Source organism: Stegodyphus dumicola, chromosome 8, assembly GCF_044657685.1.
Source record: "Stegodyphus dumicola isolate Sdum_Otavi_A_Nest chromosome 8, ASM4465768v1".
Taxonomy (NCBI): Eukaryota; Metazoa; Arthropoda; class Arachnida; order Araneae; family Eresidae; genus Stegodyphus; species Stegodyphus dumicola.
Genome location: NC_140775.1, coordinates 113,010,732 through 113,029,644, shown reverse-complemented (window position 1 = coordinate 113,029,644; position 18,913 = coordinate 113,010,732). Strand labels below are relative to the sequence as shown.

At 28.8% G+C, this 18,913-nt stretch overlaps 1 protein-coding gene across 2 annotated transcripts in view; it reads right to left on the bottom strand.

Annotated features, from left to right (window-relative positions):
- Positions 1-18,164, bottom strand: part of LOC118181695 (dual specificity tyrosine-phosphorylation-regulated kinase 2-like) — a 68,993-nt gene extending 50,829 nt beyond the window's left edge. Inside the window, exons 1-2 of one of the 2 annotated variants that reach the window (XM_085822294.1) lie at positions 8,381-18,164; positions 1,735-8,308 (exon numbers count right to left, since the gene is read on the bottom strand). In XM_085822294.1, the coding sequence (XP_085678420.1) occupies positions 16,267-17,904 (1,638 nt within the window). In that variant the 5' untranslated portion in view covers positions 17,905-18,164 and the 3' untranslated portion in view covers positions 1,735-8,308; positions 8,381-16,266. Of the gene's footprint in view, positions 1-1,734; positions 8,309-8,380 lie in introns of those variants that run through there. The other variant, XM_085822295.1, reaches the window with a different exon arrangement.
- Positions 18,165-18,913: the final 749 nt, after the last annotated feature.

Here is an 18,913-nt window from a genome sequence, read left to right as displayed (position 1 = left end):
TCAGAATCGGATTCAGAAGTGTATGTATATATGCACATGTGTACGTACGTATATGCATGTGTGCGTACATACAGAAATGCATATGTACAAACACATATACATGTATACATGAACACATACTACATCCATATATACATGCATATATTTCTGGACCTAGTCCCAATAACAGAACAGTACCCAAATCAATTTTGATAAAAACTGTATATATGGATCTTTACCTCTAAAATATAGATTTGCATTCCATTCAGGAAGGGGGCTAGAGAACATTGAACATTTTCCCATGCCAATAAAATAAACCTCCAGATTTCTGAGAACAAATGAAATTAAGTTTTAAAATAAAAGCTGTTTACTTTGGCAAGTAATAGTTACATTTTGGGTGAAAAGTGTTGAACATTATTCTATAAAACAAAATTTGAACAAAGGGAGATTTATGAAGATTATGTTTTACAAAAAATAACTGCACATAGAATCAGCATAAACTTTTTTTGAGGTAAAGGAAAACTGCACACCTTCCAAGAACATATCATGCATACCTCTCAGATAAATTTACTGCACACAAATTTTATCGTTTAATATCCATGAAAAACTGACATTTTAAGCATTACAATGTTCACATAAAAGTTCCTATTTTAGCACTTAATAATAATTTATCTAATTTAATGAAACTGAATTCTTTTTAAAGATTACCAAATGTGTATTTTTAGTTTTTGGCAACAGATGAAGTATTGAAGATAAAATGAAAAATACAAAATTTTATGGTTAAGCACAATACATATGCTGCAATTACTCAAAATAGGATGCATGATTAGTATATTCATACTGAAGATTGTTCAAGAATTTCATTCTTTAACATTATTGTGACTTATGCACTGAAGGGGTTTTTATATATGCAAACTAATGAATGGATCATTAAATGAAACTAAAATATGACAAAACACTGCAATTTATTTCATGTAATTAATTGAAAGGACACATTTAAAATCAGTATTTACTGAAATAAAGCCCTTAGCTACCTTTTTTTAAACACCCTCCAACTATCAAACAGAATGCAAATCTAATTTTTCCAGCTCAGTTTGTCAGAAGTAACACTCAGATAATACTACCACTCTGCTATTTTAAACATTAAACCAGTTTTGGAAATTTATGAACTAACAGAAGCTTGAGTTACCTTAATACATTATTCAAATTTATATTAATGCAAAATTTTAAATGCTTCTTGATAGTATTTTGTCATGGTATTTGAGAAAATCTAAAATTAAGCTATGTAAATCTTGTCATAATCTTTTACTTTCAATATGATTTTCTAAAAATAAAACTTTATAACATCATTAAATGGTTTTGCCCAAATGTATGCTAACTCTCAGAAAATTTAAAGTTATCTAGCATAGACTTATGGTAAGCTAAAAGTAGCTTACTTTAGTCTAAGCTTATTTTCAACTTATTATTTTATCAAAGTATAATCCATTGTGACCAGCCATTGTACTATTGTAATTTCTTTTAATACAGTGAAATCATGTTCTAATACCTGATGCAGTTTATCTTCTATACATATTCATAACTACACCAATAACTTAAACACATGATTTATTAAAAACTTGATTTTTGAAGTCTGATACTATCAAAAAAAGATGAGCCTAAATTTGACTTTTTTAATAAGATATAAAAGTAACTTAAATACATGATTTATTAAAAACTTGATTTTTGAAGTCTGATACTATCAAAAAAAGATGAGCCTAAATTTGACTTTTTTAATAAGATATAAAAGTATATATAATGCAGTAAAATATAAATACAGAAGAATGTCCTACATTTTGAGAATTTCCTTTAAATTAATTATACTCAGAATTATCTTAAAACACCAGTGAAATATATTAAGTGACTGAAAAAATATAAGTTGTTAAAACATATGCAATACTACTTCTAGATAACTACTTCTAGATCAGCATTTCATTTACGCTTTTCAAAAAACAAATGTTCGTCTACTTCATATAGACAACATTGTTTAAAATATATTTCCACTGCTAAAATACAAAACTTTTAGCATGTTTCAAAATATTATAGATTCACAAATTCTAAGCTTGTCACAATTTTTCCACTGAAGAAAACTGCAAAGTAAGTGAATAACTGATCAATAAATTAAACTTATATGAGAGAAGATATTAGCTGAGCACATTAAACAGGTCCTCTCAAATAATATTCTAGAGCTGGGATGACAAACCTAGGATACATAGATGAATTCTATTAGTGTACTAAAATTATAAAAAATAAACAAAATTACACCTAATAATATCTGTGTAAATGAATTAATATTTGAGATTATACATATACTTTTACTAACTTCTCCTTAAGTTTAATTTAGTTACATTTGAAAATGTAAAACGTGCTATCCAAAATTTACTGATACTAAAATTATCTGTAAGTCTCAGTAGCTTCTATCACCCTCAAAAAACACCTTTTCCACGTGTATACAGCTTCTTCGAATGGTTCTTTCCCTGTTAATATCTGTAGTGCGAAACTGTATGTTCACACTACAAGAGACTGTAGGGTAATACCTGTATTTTACTCTGTATTTCTCAATATTAAAAACATAAAAATCTGAAAGAGCCAAATTCAGAGAAACAGGGCTGATATATGAGAGGTATATTATTACTCTGCTTAAACTCACACACTGTTCACATCTTGTTTACTGCAGTGTTATCCACATGGAGAAGTCAATTCCATAGCCTTAGTTGCTGTATATGCTAATGCTGCTACCACAAAATATTAGATAAGAGAAATTTGTGATGAACAAGGAAAATGTCACAGTGGTACACAATTTCTTTAATGGAGCAATTTGATTTTTTGACATGATCCTCAATTCCATAGAATTCCATGGTACTTGATGAACACTTATATCAACAAAGTTTTCATTAAGTACTTACTGCATTACATCACTGCAATTGTCATTACTGTCTCTGTCGCATTTTTAAAATAGCCACTTCATAAGTTGAGTCCATAGACATGAAAAAGATCTGATGAATAATGAAACTATCTAGTAAATTTTGAATAGCAATCTATATATTTATTTCATAAATTCAATATCACTTAAATAAGTCAACATTAGGCAGGTTCTGTGAAGTATAAAATTAAAAAGCTGACATACTATTCACGTTCATTCATTCAAAATGTAAAAATATTTCATTTTGCATATATATCCCTTACCAATTTTTTACTAAGAAAGTAATTTAGGGACAGGATCAAAACTATTTATTATATATGGAATTCAAAATAAACATAGAAAAATTATCGATAAGGACCAGATAACTCGGTAATTAAAATAAGCAAAACAAATACACAAAACAATTAGCAGCAAACTATCAAAATCGCTAACCCAAAAAAAAAAAAAAAAAAAATGAAAGACAAACTGGTAAATAATAATCAAGTAAAGTAAGTAATTAATTACAAACTACAAAGCTATCAAACTATCATCTACCTACCTTTTATTTTTTTATCAGAACATCACAGCTCAAAATAATAATTTTTTTAAAGAAAGAAGAACCTAGTTTCTGATATAGCAATAACAGAAATTAATCATAATTAAAACTAACAAAAAAAATGAGAATTTGGTAGTACTACTTATATCAGAGCTCAGTAATGTAATAAATGTCAAAACTAGAGATAAAGAATGGTGAACTGATAAATAACTACATGATATTGAAAAAAATAAGACAAATTGAGTTAAATCTTCTAATATAATCAATCAGTAAGGAAAATTATCTTTTAAAATTCATACTTGTAAAAATGCCACAGATATTATCAAAGGTTTCTTAATAAAATTTTATGATAAGAGCTTAGAAAGATTCATCATCCTTGCTCTAGAATGATTACAATAAAGACCAGATTAATGAGGTACAATTTTTGCACAATACAGCTCAAATCTTCTCTCATTCAACAGTACTTAAATTAAGAAAAAAAAAAAAAAAAAAGAAAAAAAAGAAAGAAAGAAAAAAAAAAAAAAAAAAAACAATATTTTTCCATAAATTGTAAATTGGGCAGACACACAGTGAAAACAGTAGCTTAGATTTAGGAAACCTGGAACTTTTTTTGGGGGGCTGGACATAAGGATTATGAATGTTTATGAAACAGTAGACATAATGCAGACATTCTACATCATATTTTTTTTCATAATTTATTACATACAAAATTTGTTTTCTAAGTTAGCTAAACATATACACAAAGATGTGTTTTAAAAGCAAACACACCATTAGTTCATAAAGAAGACTTTGTTTCAAATCTACACCAAACATTAAAAGAGGACACACAAAATTTGTTCACTGACTGAACAATTCAGTGTATACAGTCATGCATAATATTTTTTTGCTACATTAGGCACTTCTTTAAGACACATTAACGCTTGTTTTTCATTCATCACTTATTTTACTTAAAAAGAATACAGGTATAATATATATTGCTAAAAAATTAATCCAATATGGATAACAATATTTTATTGTCCCAACTGAACATTGGGCAATAAATGAACAAAAGATTTGTATAGTAATTTCATTATTTCAATAAGGAAACAACAGACTTAAAATTAAATTGCAAACTAAAAAGATTAAACGGCATAAAAAGGATAATCATACTCATCATTGAGTTGTCTAAGAATTAATTTTGGAATGCAGTAAATTAAATACAAGTATTAAGGCATTAATATAAGTATTACTGCAACACATGTTGATTATATACCTTCATTTACAAAATATTCATTAAATAATGATTATCAAAGGCATAAATTTAATTTTGCATTAACATTAACTTTTTAGGTGTGGCTAAAACATTGATTACATATTAATGAATAAAAAGAGGCAACTTGTTACCTGTTTCTTACATAAATATTTATGTATCACCCAGAATGACAGCCAAAAACTGATTAATAATAAGGCTAGCAGGGCCTGGTTACCACCTAGATCTACAAGGCCCAAGCCTAGAAATTCCAGATCAGGCTGCAACTCCTCATAATCCTGATTTTCCCCCAGAAATACAAGGTAAGAAGTTCCACTAAAAGATTGCTGTGACTACGTCTCCAGGCTCTGGTAACCAGACTCAGGGTGGTATGAATAATTATAAGAACACAATTACATTTTTATAGAGCATATCATTATTGTTACTGCAATATGTTGTATGTCAAAAGATGCCCCTTTTAAATTAAGACATTTAATATAAAGTAATGATATGTAGCTTCTAATAAAATCTGCATGTGGCAGGAAAGTGAATATGCATGAGTAAATTTATCCCATATGGGCTAAAATCTTTTATAAATCTATTTTATTTTTTACATCTCTTAAAAAGTTGCTTTTTTGACATATGAGCAATTTAATACATTAGCAAATTCTATAGCCTCAACAAAAATTAATAACATGGCTAAACCAAAGAAGCAGAGCCAGATTTAGACTTGATACTGCCCTAAGCTATTTGAGATATGGGGCCTTTTATAAGTGTTAGACTATATTTTAATTTTTTTGGGGAGGCCCTAAGAAAGTGGAGGCCTTAAGCCATAGCTTATTTTACTATCATTCTGGGGAGAAAAATTATTATGATTTACACACTCCTGTTGCAAGAATAACATTTTAAATAACAACATTTATTACAGTTCCCTAAATCATAATTTGGCATCTACATACTAAACAATTAAACTCTGAGAATTTTGTTTAAATTTCTTTTATAATCACATTTGAATCATTACACAGAACTAGCAGCAATTTCAAAACAGACATATCAGAAACTGAATAATACAAAACATACTTTACCTTCAAATGAAAAATGCATAGTAAAGAATATGTAAGATTACGAGTGTTGTATTTAAAAACTAATACCGATTTTTAAGACATCAAAATATAATTTTTTAGTATGCAACTATAATGTGTACTTATCAAATTATAAAAAATATTTATTACTGCAAGTATAAGAAAATACAGATTAATTTCAAGACAGCAAAATTTGTAAATTTGGAAGATTGCTACTTATACAAATAATAATGTGTTTCTCAAGAAATAAATTCTATGCCATAATATTTTAATTCTTTATATCATAAACGAAGAAAAACTATATATATAAACAGACTTATTTACTTAATTTGGAATCTATTGTTCCATATGTATATCCATACTCTGCCTATTGTTACTAGAGGACTATTAACTTTTTTTTAAATTTATTTTTCAAGATAAATACAGCAATTTTATATGATGTGAAATAGCATCATTTACATGTATTTATGATATACGGATAAAACAGTACATATTTTTAACTTCCATGATAAAAAAATACATATTTCAATATATGCAGACCACACTATAATAGCACAATCATTTTTTATTGATAATATAAAGTCATACTAAATAACTGTAATTGTAAGACAATAAATGTTTAATAAGTAACGACCAGTTTTACTAGATATATAATTTGAGCATTTTATAATCATATTTTTAAGTTTAATTTATTACCTATGAAAACATATTTACATGCATGCAACTTTCTGAATTCAAGCATTCGACAATGAGGTAATCTATGTATTAGCATCTGAAATTTTTAAATTAGGGAAGGCGTTAACCTGGCAAATATTTACTATAAAAATTTATCATTCAAATTAATACTCTTTGCTAATACTAATTTTGACAAATTCTACTTTAAAGTGGTATGTGTCGAGCTTAATTTGAATTTTCTGATAAAAAGAAGGAGGGAATTTAACATTAATTATGGAGTTAACATACAAAAATTTCTAAAATCATTTTTGCATAGCATAAAAGATTACCTTTTTTTTTTTTTATGTAAGCCTTCTAAATGAAGCATAATTTAACAAATTTGATGACTTAAGCCTTTTCCAAGTACAAAGAAATTTAATTTCTTATTTAAAAATATACCTGAATAATCAAATGCTTCATTCAGAGTTGGTTTAAATAGACTATCAGATCTTAGTTTATCTTTACCTTCATTCATTATCACATAAGTATCTTTTTGCATCCGATTAGAACTACAAAATGTATTTAAATCTATCAGGGTAGAGATTTTAATGTTATTCTGTACAGGACGAGTGCAGTCAGAGTGCGTGCACAAAGAAGAAATTTGGAGTGGCAAAATTTTGAAGGCACGGGTGGTAGAAGATGCTGTCGGTGTCAAAAAGGACTGCTTTAATTCTATGCTTTCTTATTCTTTCTTTAGCCCTCTTTTAGTATACAGGCTGATTTTTTAGCTATGCTTAGGAATGGTGGGGAAAATAAAAGTTAAAAAAAAAAACTACTATGATGAAATGACCATACAAGTTTAAATGAAGGAATGCCGGTAGTTGTGTTCTAGTGAGTAGATTCCAGTGGCAGAGAGTGCTATTGCCTTTCAGTTGTTCTCTAGTGGAATGCATATGAGCCAGATTTTTCCTCACTAAATCTCACATGAAAGCATCTCTTACTCTATGCAGGTAGCCTTTGACTAAATTGGAATAAATATAATTTTGTCATGAAATATTATATGACAAAAATCAAAACACTGAATTTCTATTAAAAATAATTAACATATAGCAATTTATTATTTTATTTTCCTAATTACATTCACTTCGAAAAATGACAGGTTCTCAATTTCAAAATATGATATGTCCTCTAATATCCAAGTATGGAGTTCACTTTACGTTTACATTTCCAAAAAACTGTATCAGAAAAAATCACATCCGCAGCCTTGAAATATAAATAACTGGAACTTTCATGAAGTTTTCACACTGTGATAATGCCATTTCAAAAGAATTCCAAATTGGCCAAAATTAACTTTATAATGAATTATTCAGGTTACTGAAATATTTATAATATGGCTCTGATATAAAATACATTAAATTCTAAATTTAAGATTAAAATATGATTCAAATAAGTGGAAAGTGTTCAATTGCTGTATCAGCAATGAAAAATTAAGTACATGAATGAAATGCCATTTAAACTAGATAAAAAGTGACTTTTTTCCCAATGAGGGTACTTTATGACAAGCATTGTTTAACTTTGCACTCCTCACAGTGAAATTTTTAATAAATTCTCTAAGTCCCTGTCCCAAGCAAAAAAATCACCAGGTACCCACTCATTAAGGAGTAACTGAAATCATTTCAATTAACATTTATTTCATTTCTCCTTTTTAGTTACAGTAATATTTAGGTATATAAACTATGCATACTTCCTTAAGGTGAACTATATTTATCCCAGTTTTTCCAATGCAATTTTGTTGTACGTGCAGTGTTTTGATGGTGTAAATCTTGCGTTTGGCAAAAGTTGACTATACATATACTATTGCGTGGATAAACCTAGCAATATACCGTTTATTGATGTAAACAAAATTAAAAGTTGACTATACATATACTATTGCGTGGATAAACCTAGCAATATACCGTTTATTGATGTAAACAAAATTAAATGCAAATATTAACTAATTCAATCCTAGTTGAATCTTCATAAAAAATCCTACAAATGTCTACAGTAGATTAAGATAGTTCAGAATAAATAAAATGTACCATGAAATACTTTGCTGAAGAAAAGGGGTGGGAAAATGGAATTTGCACAATTTAAGTTTAACTGATTCAATAAATTTAATTTACTGCAAGCAAACATTTTCCTTAAGACAGACTAAAAAATTAAAAACCAGTATAGTTAGTAGCTATTACACTATTGCATGGATAAACTTTGTAATGTACCACATAATAATGCAAAATAAAATTAAATACAGATATTAACTGATTACATATTAGGTGAGTCTTTATAAAAAGATCTACAAACATATGCAGTTGGTTATGACAAGTGAGAGGAGGGGGAAAATTAAGGAAAAATAGCTTAAAATCACTATGGTTTGGGGCGAGAGAATGGTATTTACAAAGTTTTAAGTTTCACATTCTGCTGGGAAACATTTTCTTTGGTAAACACTAAAAATCAAAAACCAAAAGACCAGGACATGCAATAAAAAACCAGCAGTCTCTCAATTAGAACCCAGAGCTGGTAGCTATGAAAAAATGCATAAACTAAGATTTGAAGCATTTAGACCAACTCTTCACTAAAACAAATAATAAACTGCAGTCACTGTATACTAATGAATTCACAAACCTATGACTCAAATAATTTTGAGAAGCACTGATTTAAGGCTAAATATCTGTATCAATTCCACTTATTAATTTTTGAAAAATTACAAAATTAAGTACTCATATAGTTTCTGATATCTGTTTAACAATATAATACTTAAAACTTATTATCCCAAAGAAAATATAACAACTGCATAGAAAAGCATAAATAAGGTTACATTTTCAAAACAGTTAGCTTTTCATTTTTTAAAATCAGATCACATATTCTTAAATAAATGAATACACTTTCTTAATTATATATATATATATATATATAAGTATCACAAAGGAAATGAGCAAGGCAGGTGACTATTAGGAGGTCACAGTTCATTTTAACTCGAAATAAATTAACAAACTGATCTGCACACATAATTTGAATTTCAAACTGCATATATATTCATTGTATTCATCAAGCAAAATAATTATTAATACAGTTTCCTATGTATTTTATAAAAATATAATTCTTTTCAAATAATGATTTTATACTGCCGAAAACTTTTGGCAGAGAAATTTCACATTCTTGTATGACATACACTCAAATTCATTTTCCTTAAATTCTGTAATATATTTCTAAAAATGTAAGGCAATTCAAAAGTTCTGGACATATTTAAAAAATTATATAAAAAAAAAACGAAAAGAAAATATAGACAATCAAAGTTGTTAGGTGCAATTGCAGAACCAAAAAATACTTTTTATTAACTTTTATAAATAAATCTTTTGTTATTCACAACATCGAGCATATATTTAATTTTAGCTGAAGTAAATTTCTTTCATGTCTGTTCTGGTAAAAAATTCAGTTAAAAAAAATTTTAATTTAACAATAAGTGTTTAATTTTGCACTGCTGTATTTATATATATATATTTTAATGTTTCTATTAATTTTTTAAAATGTGTCATGAACTTCTGAAGCATGTTGCACCTCAAATGGTTTACTGTTATGCAAATTATGATTTTAAAGGTACTTAAAGGTATTTTTAATAAACAAGAATTGCTTAGAAGTTTATGGCATTCATCTTCTTCATATCTGATTACAATGATTCAGTTACCATTTGCATTATAATTCTCAATCTTTTTTAAATTGGATTTATTATTAATACACACTTTATATAATTGAATATAAATTAAATTATGTACACTAATGAGGCAATTAATTTGGTAATTTAAGGACAAATTTTTATACAATCTTTAGAAACGTTTCCTGCAGTCACCATTTGCAGTCTTATAAAATATTACAATCACACACATTTTAGAAACTAATCTACATATTTACATATATATACATGAGACATAATGCACATGACTAATTCTTCCAACACTGCAACCAAACATAAATTGGATTTACAAACTATTTTATGCTATTATATTCACCTGTCAGCCTGCTGACTACACAGATTTCAATAACATTTAAATTCTACATTCAAAAAAAAAAAAAAAAAAAAAAAAAAAGGGGGGGGGTGAAAGAATGCTAAAAAAAATTACAATTACTTCAAAAGGCATATCACACAAAAACAGTGCAAATGATTTTGATACACAAACAGAAAAAAAAAAAAAAAAAAGGTTTAAAAAAGGAAAAATATCCCTGATATGACCAAATATGATTTGCAAGCTACCAGTACTTACAGAAAAACCTTGTTTAATGCGATTAATTAATCTAACAGTAAATGCAGGCAAATTAAAAATATTTAATGTTTAAAAGTATGACTAAATAACTTTTTTATCCCCATTCCCCCAAATAAATATGTTCGATTGAGCATTCCTTTTTAAACTGGTAATGAAATTTGAAATGGCTAACAAAATTTTATCAGACATTATGAAGTTTCATTTTTTACAAGAATCAATACCAAACAAAAATTTTTCAGTAAGCTCAGTTTGACTAAAACTTGCTTCTGTAATCAGTTTCTATGTTAAAACACTTTTTCATTCACATTTTTCATCTTTCTTCTTTAGATACACATTGCTATAGTTGAAAGAGCACTCTCATATGATTATTTTGAATGGGAACTTGGAAAAGTTTCACACATCTTTAATGATCATGTTAAATATTTACTTTCCAGTTGCATTGATTTCTTCAATAATGTTATCAGCTGGATTATTAAAAAGGAAAGAAATCATTTGCATAGTGGCTAGCATTGTTGATGTATGCTGGCAGCTGAATGATAACAAAACAATTTGAGTTGCCAAAAATAAGCACTTTTAATTGATTAATCACTAGCTTAAAAGAGCAGGAAGCAGTATCATTTTATGTGCTGATTGCTGCACATACTATTGCATACAGCCTGGTTTTCTCATAAGTAAAAAATAAAACCCATCAAATTAGCAATAAATCATACTTGCCCAAATGTTTTAAAATTCAGATGCAGAAGAAATTAATTAAATTTATTAAATTAATTACAATACTCTTTCAGAAGAATGGAAATTTGAAATACAGCTTTAGAAGCTAATAATTTAAAAAGTCAAAAAGCTTGTTTCAGCCATTAAAATCACTTGTCAGAGAATGTAAAAAAGATTTTTTGCATGAATATACAAACTACAAAATACTTTATTTTAAGAAGTGGGGGAACAAAATGATGATTTAATAAGAGGAAGCTACTATCTATACAATCAATAATTAAAAACAGATATTTAATATCTATTTAATTCATTTAAAAAATGCATATGCTTGTTAACTGTTTCTAATTCATATTTTAATAAATGAACAATTAATAAATTCTAAGTTATGCCAGTTAGACATTTTGGGCTATAATAAAATAACCCCAGCATTTATTTAAAAAAAGGGTCATTAAAAGTTCCTGACAATTTTTTATACATTTGCTGAATTAACTAAACACCAAAGAACAAGTGTTGTTTAATTATTTTATCTCAAAAAATGTTAGAAAACTTTTAGGAATTTTGGAATTCCTATCTAGTTGTTCAATGAATTGTTCAATGATAAATATATAATAATCAAATAAATATTAAAAAAATTGGTACTTTTCCGTTTTGCCGGCGCAGGCGATAAAGTCGCCAATAATGGTGTAACTGATCCCAAACGGAATATCCTCGCTGGTAACCTTTTACACCTCATTTTCAAAACCAATCGCAGCAATTTCTTATCAGATTGATTGTTTCTTTCAATACTAGCATACAATTGAATAGAATTTTAACCCAGAGAGTTCAATTTTATGCCCTAAGGCCATTCGTGGTAATTAACTTAATTAGGATGCAATCACACTGCTCACCCCAAAGCGGAAATATAGAAAAGGCAGAGTTAAATTCATTATTTCCATTAAGAATGCACTAGCGAAGTAAACCACTGCGGTCTTACGTAATTTCTGAGTAAGCTATTTGTACGAATTGAAATAATTCTTGCATTTACAGTTGCATTCCGAATTAAGATTTAACTTGAAATTAACGTAGATAATTACTGAGAGAATTAGATTTTTGTAGCGTAGTTTACGTGAGATGAGATTACTTGGGGTCACGTGATATGAACCGGCGAATCAAGATGTTGACCATGAAAGCATAGTACTTTCTTAATGTCTTTTTACAAATTGTCTTTATTTATTGGCTTTTTTACAAAATTTTAAACGATATTAAAATGTTTATGCCTTCAAAATAAAAAAACCCCTTAGATTACATTTGTTTGTTCTTTAAGGATCCTTAGATTATATTTGTTAACAATTTTTATGTGTATACTGTATGTTGTCGCCAGTAAAGTCTGCTTGGTGAGATTTGCGCCGGCGAAACGGAAAAGTACCAAAAAAGGTATATATATTCCACTTTAAAATAAAATACAGAACACTTTTAATATTTAAGTTAAGGTTTGTTAAATTATTTTGTTTTAAATGAAATGATTCAAAGAACAAACTCAAATATACAAGTACGGAAATAATCAGCAATGTAATATTAAAAGTTCAAGCAGCAAAATGGCTAGCTTTCCTAAAGTAAAAGCATTTTTATTATGAAAGTTGTATGTTAGCATGAATATCTAATTAATAATTATAAAAACAAAGCTCAATTACTATTAAAAATAACACAGTTTAAACCTACATTTAAAAATCGCACCTCAGCAGATTATTTAGCATTTATAAATTCAAATAAGTATCAAGTAGTTATTTTCATAAAATTATATAACCAAATAATTCACATCATAGCAAACTGTGATAAGCTATGAAATTAATAGCTATGCCAGTAAGGTGAGTCAAAAAAATATTAGGGCACACACACATGAAATTTTTAACTTTTAAAAAAATGAAAAAAGAAAAAACTTTAATAATGAATTAAGAATTCTTTCCCTTTTATGACTTTATAGAATTGTTTAGACATAGACTCCACAACATTCTGACATGGATTTGCTTCTATTTTCCCCCATTCTCTGCATTCATTTCTATTGAAAAGTTTAAATTTATTATCTTGCAAATGATGTCAGATATGATCAATAAAGAATTGACATTTGGTTTCTATGCAGCATTTTGATAAGAATTACATAGTTTGCAAATGCCAGCATAATGCTTGGGATTATTGTCCTAATAAAGCTGGCAATGCAACAATATGTCATTTTTTAGCTGTTTCTCAAGTTTTCTTCTTATGTACCTAAATATATAAATTTATCCATTTTACCATCAATAAAATAAAGATTTCCATTTCCCCAAGCACTCATAATACAACCCCAGACCATTTTTCACTACATACACCAGTTTTACTGAGGGAGAAAATTTTTCACTTGAAGCCCAGCACTGGGTTTTCACCATAACATTTGCTTTCCATCACTCCTGAAAATACCAAATTTACTTTTTTCTAGAAATGTAAGAAATCTACTATAAGTCTTGAGGTTTTTTTTAATATAGGTCTTAGCAGATTGTAATTTAACCTTCTACTCACTTTGCTGAGAAATGGTTTCCTCATAGCTATTTGGCTAAAGAACTTGTATTTTCTTAAAATATTCCCAATATTTTCTACATTAGCAGACTTTCTAAACACTTGTTAGGCTTTTAAAGTCAATTTGACATTTTTATGATTGCAAATAATATTTTTTAATGACCCACCTTTCTTCATATTCAGTGAAATGCAATAAATGTCCTCAGTTTGTGATAAGTTTTCAATCAGATTTGTTTTACAGCATTTCAGAATTATGTTATGAATGATAGATTTGCTTACATTCAATAGCTTACCTATTTTGGTCTCAGATTTTCGGCAATTCTAATGAAAATAAATTTTATCTTGTTAAAAGAAACCTCAGATTTTTTTTTTCACACATAAATAATGCAGCTCCTCAACCTTTATCTATTTCAGGTAAAATCTTTCTTTCACACATTTTACAAGAAAAGTCTAGAACTAGCTTTATCATATTTATCACCACACCACCATGATACTTTTCTAACCTTAATTTTACATTTAAAATATTTCATTTATTTAATTTTACTTGTCAAAGCATGGTATTTATACAATAAAAAAAGAAAATATTCAGCTTTGAAATAATAGGTGAATTTTTAGATGTAAGTTTCCAATGCTCTAATACTTTTTAGAGTTACTGTTAAGTCCAAAATATGTTACCTCAACTGCAAATAAAAAGTCTGTGCTGAAAATCGTGCTCTGTAATAAAGGTGACAGTAAACTGACTACTCTTAATGTATAACTTAATAAAACAATATCTCAGCAACACCTTTAAGACAACGAGAAATTAAAATCAGCAATCGTTTGATCCATCAATTTTAGTGCCTTAACATTTTTTTTTTTTTTTTTATGTTACAGAAATAAGCCATGTTTCAAAGCTATCTTGCTTGCAAGCAGTAAAAGATCTTCAGTATATAATCATCAAATCAATCATAACCGGAAATAAAAGAGTAAAAAATGTGTGACTACTTTTATTACAAAACTTCACCAGCAAAATAATTTAAGCTACTCAGTAAAATCTGAGGATGCAATTATTAAAGCACACAATTTTTTTTTCACTCAGATATATCATGTAGGCTTGATACTTTGCTTCCTTAATAGATCAATATTAATTTTTAAGATTAAAAAAACCCATATATTTTTCTAGAATAAAATACTTTTAAATCATATAATTTTTTAACTAATAAAATATTTGTTTTGATGCCAGCATGCACAAACTTCAAACAATTAAATGAATTAAAACAACTTCTATATTATTAAAATACAAATTCTAAAATATTTAAAAATTTTACTTAGTGAAAAAAAGGCTTTAGCTTTCACATTAAGATAAATTACACAATAATTTATAAGAAAAAACAAATTTATTAAATTTCATGATAAAATGAATTTGAGCAGTTAATGATGTGAACTTATGAAAAGAATTGGAAAAATTGATGATTATCATTACAACAAAGAAAATTTAAAAATATCTAACTATTTTTTATAAGCGCAAGAAAATGAAATATTAAGAATACACTTGAATTAGAAACATATTCTAATAATTTACAGTCTTTTAAGAAAACATAAATGAAGAAATTATTAAAAATTAACTTTAAAAACTAACACAGCAAATTTTAATTTAATGCAGAAAAAAGCTGCTACGTTAAAATCACATTTAAGAACTACAACACATATTAAAATTTCTCTAAAAAATAAAAGATGAATATTTTTGAAAAGTAAAAAATACCAGTACAGATGACTATGAGAAAGCTACTCACAGGATGCATGCTTTTTTTTTACTGACACCTTCAGAGAAATTTCTAAGGGAAAAGATGGTAAAATTAAGACTTCCAATAATTTGCTGAACGGAGAATTTAGAAAGAAGACTAACTTACAATTTCACTTGATTTCTTTAATTACTTGGAAGCCCTTTAAGTATATAATTAAAATTTCACTTAGAGAAGTGCATTCAAAATCTTAACTTCCGTCTCTAAAACGTAAAGGCTCACATTATCGAAAGAATTTCAGTAATTACAGTTAAAATATGTGGTCTGTTGCAATCTTTAGGCATAAATGCATTAAAAATACCCTCATAAATGTTCCAATGGCAGTGTTAAATAAATCACATGCCGCACTACAATCACAAATCACATAAATCATTTTAAAAACATTAAAGCTAATAGCATTTTACCTGCTGTTGTGTCAAAACAGGTAAGCCTCTGCAGTAATTTAACAGATGAACAGGATCAAATATTCACTATTCCAATAGATATTTAAACTTTCACACCTACATAAAAACTAGATCAAGTAACCGAATTTCCAATTTGTGGCAATTTACTATGAGAATTTAAAGTGGCACTCATATCATCTCCTATAGTTGTAACAACCGTTCGGGCTTTTGTACCACCTATGGTGTTCATTTTAGCAATAATACTGGTTCGAGTTGAACCTCCATTCTGATATAATGTTTTTGACCCTGCATTATCAACATCTGAGTTTTCAGGGGCTTTCGGTAAACGACGGCGCAGCCAGGCATGTCTTAAAGCAGCAGGTGGAGTAAGTCTAAGAGCTGGATCCCATTCTAAACAACCTTTTAAAAAGTCAATAAATAGCACATCATTACAGCCTTTCAATGCAGTGGACCAATCTCTACTACCAGGAGGTCCTCGCATTTTTCCACGCCGTGACCTTCCACCAGTCAGGACTACAGAACCGTCTGGCATTGTTGCAGATGTGCAATATCTTGGATGGCCCTTCGAACTTATGAAGGTTTTAGCTCTTTTTGACTGCTCCAGCAATTTCGGAGGCGGCATGCCAATTAATTCAACTATGCATGCCAGCTGATCAGCTTCATCTTCGCCAGGTAGCAATGGATATCCTGTCAAGAGTTCAGCTAAAATACAGCCCAAACTCCACATATCTATTGCCATTCCATATTTACCACCTAGAATCACTTCTGGAGCACGATAGAATCTTGACTGTATGTATGAATACACTCGTTGGTTTTCATAGCAACTAGATCCAAAATCTATCACTTTGATGCCACTGCGACCAGCTTGTTTTAGCAACACATTTTCTGGTTTAAGATCACAATGAATAACTTTATTACGATACAATACATCTAAACACTGCAGCAAAGAATGGGCAAATTTCCGAACAAGTTGAATGTTAAAACCTTGAAATTTGTTTTTTTTAATCAATTCATATAAATTAATACTGAGCAGTTCAAATGTTATGCACATGTGATTGCGGAATGTGAAATGTTCCAACATGTGAACTATGTTCATCGTATTATCCTTATCCTGCTTTCTTAAATGATCTAGAATTCTGATCTCTTCTTGAGCTTGTCGATGAAACCTCTTTTCATTTCTAACAATTTTGAGAGCAACATTTTGGTGACACTTGTGATCATATGCTTTAATTACTTGACCAAAGCTACCTTTTCCAATAATTTTTATCATTTCATACCTATAAGCAATGTGGTCGTGCGGTGTATGTAAATAGGAACCTTGTTCATCATCGTACCCGCTGTTATTTGGGGCTCCTATGACGCCAAGTCGCTTTTTTGCATTGGCCCCTATAAAATAGACTTGAGGATAGGAAAATATTTCATGGTGCTCGTATGGCGTCAATTTGTGCATATATAATTTCATTACCTGTTGCGGTGAGGCACCAAGACTTTTCTGCGGCTTGGAGTTTTTGTTGCTTAGCTGATCATTGCTGCCGTTCGAGTTCGGGCGCACATCAGGCAGTTGCGCCGAGTTATCCGAGACGCCATTTTGAAACACTTTACTAGCTTGCTTGTATCGAGAAATAGAATCGCTTTTCTCCAAACACATATTAGATCCATTTTTACTAGAAATCTGGGGTAAAAATGACTCATTGCTAGGTGATATCGCAGTTCCATTAGTGATCAGTGACTTAGTCCGCGACAAGGGCATGCTAGCACTCGCTCACATACAATCCGTAGTGATCATACACACGTAATTTCACAAAAAATGGATAAATTTCCTAGTTGGAAGTCCCATCCAGGCACATGATCCTTTACACAAGCAGCTTTAGCGATGTACGATGACATTGGTGACACTCTGCGTCTCTTTAAACTTAATAAACAAGCAAAATAGTATAGCACAAACTAATCCTCAATGCAGCTCATTACTAACCATCATTCGGGTCGCTGCTCTCAGAGGCAACTGACTGTTGCTACGCTCCGTTGTTACCCAGAGCTACGTCACTGCACGTCATGCGTCAACGACCAATAAGAGAAAGGTTTATTTCCAGCATTACCAGAAGAGTGGCCTAATCAGCTGATTACAAATTTACGAGTTTTGAAGAAAATAGAAAATCTAAATGATCTTTTTGAAAGCAATAAATTATGAATAAATATTGCTGTAGTTCGTAGTAAAAATTAATTATTGCTTATTCATTATAAATGAATGTTAGCTGCATTCAGGGCCAAGTTAACAACGTAGGACGATTTCTAGTGTGTACGTGTGAGTACGAGTATAAATTTTCTTAGCTTACCGAAAAAGCTTCTACTTTAAACAGTAGCATTCAAAATATTAAATGAATGAGCACGATAGTAAAAAATGTAGTAATAAAAATAAATATGAAATATCTCTGGTTATAAAATTATAGATATCAAACATCTTATTCCACCCCCTTCCACACACACACACACTACAGTGCTTTAAATTTAAAACAAAAGTGGTTCTTTATTTTTTACCTGCTGCAGCAGCCAAAATATGAGTATTAAAAAAAATTCTGAAAGTTTTCAGATTTTATATTACGTCCAAAGAGGCTTTTCTTTTTTTTTCTTTTTTTAACGTTTTATGTGTTACCTTTATTTATTAAATATCATGTTTTTCGCACTTAAACCTTGTAACATTCAATTCAACAGCAATACCACAAAATATTTAAAAACAGTATATCTTTAGAATTTCCGATTGA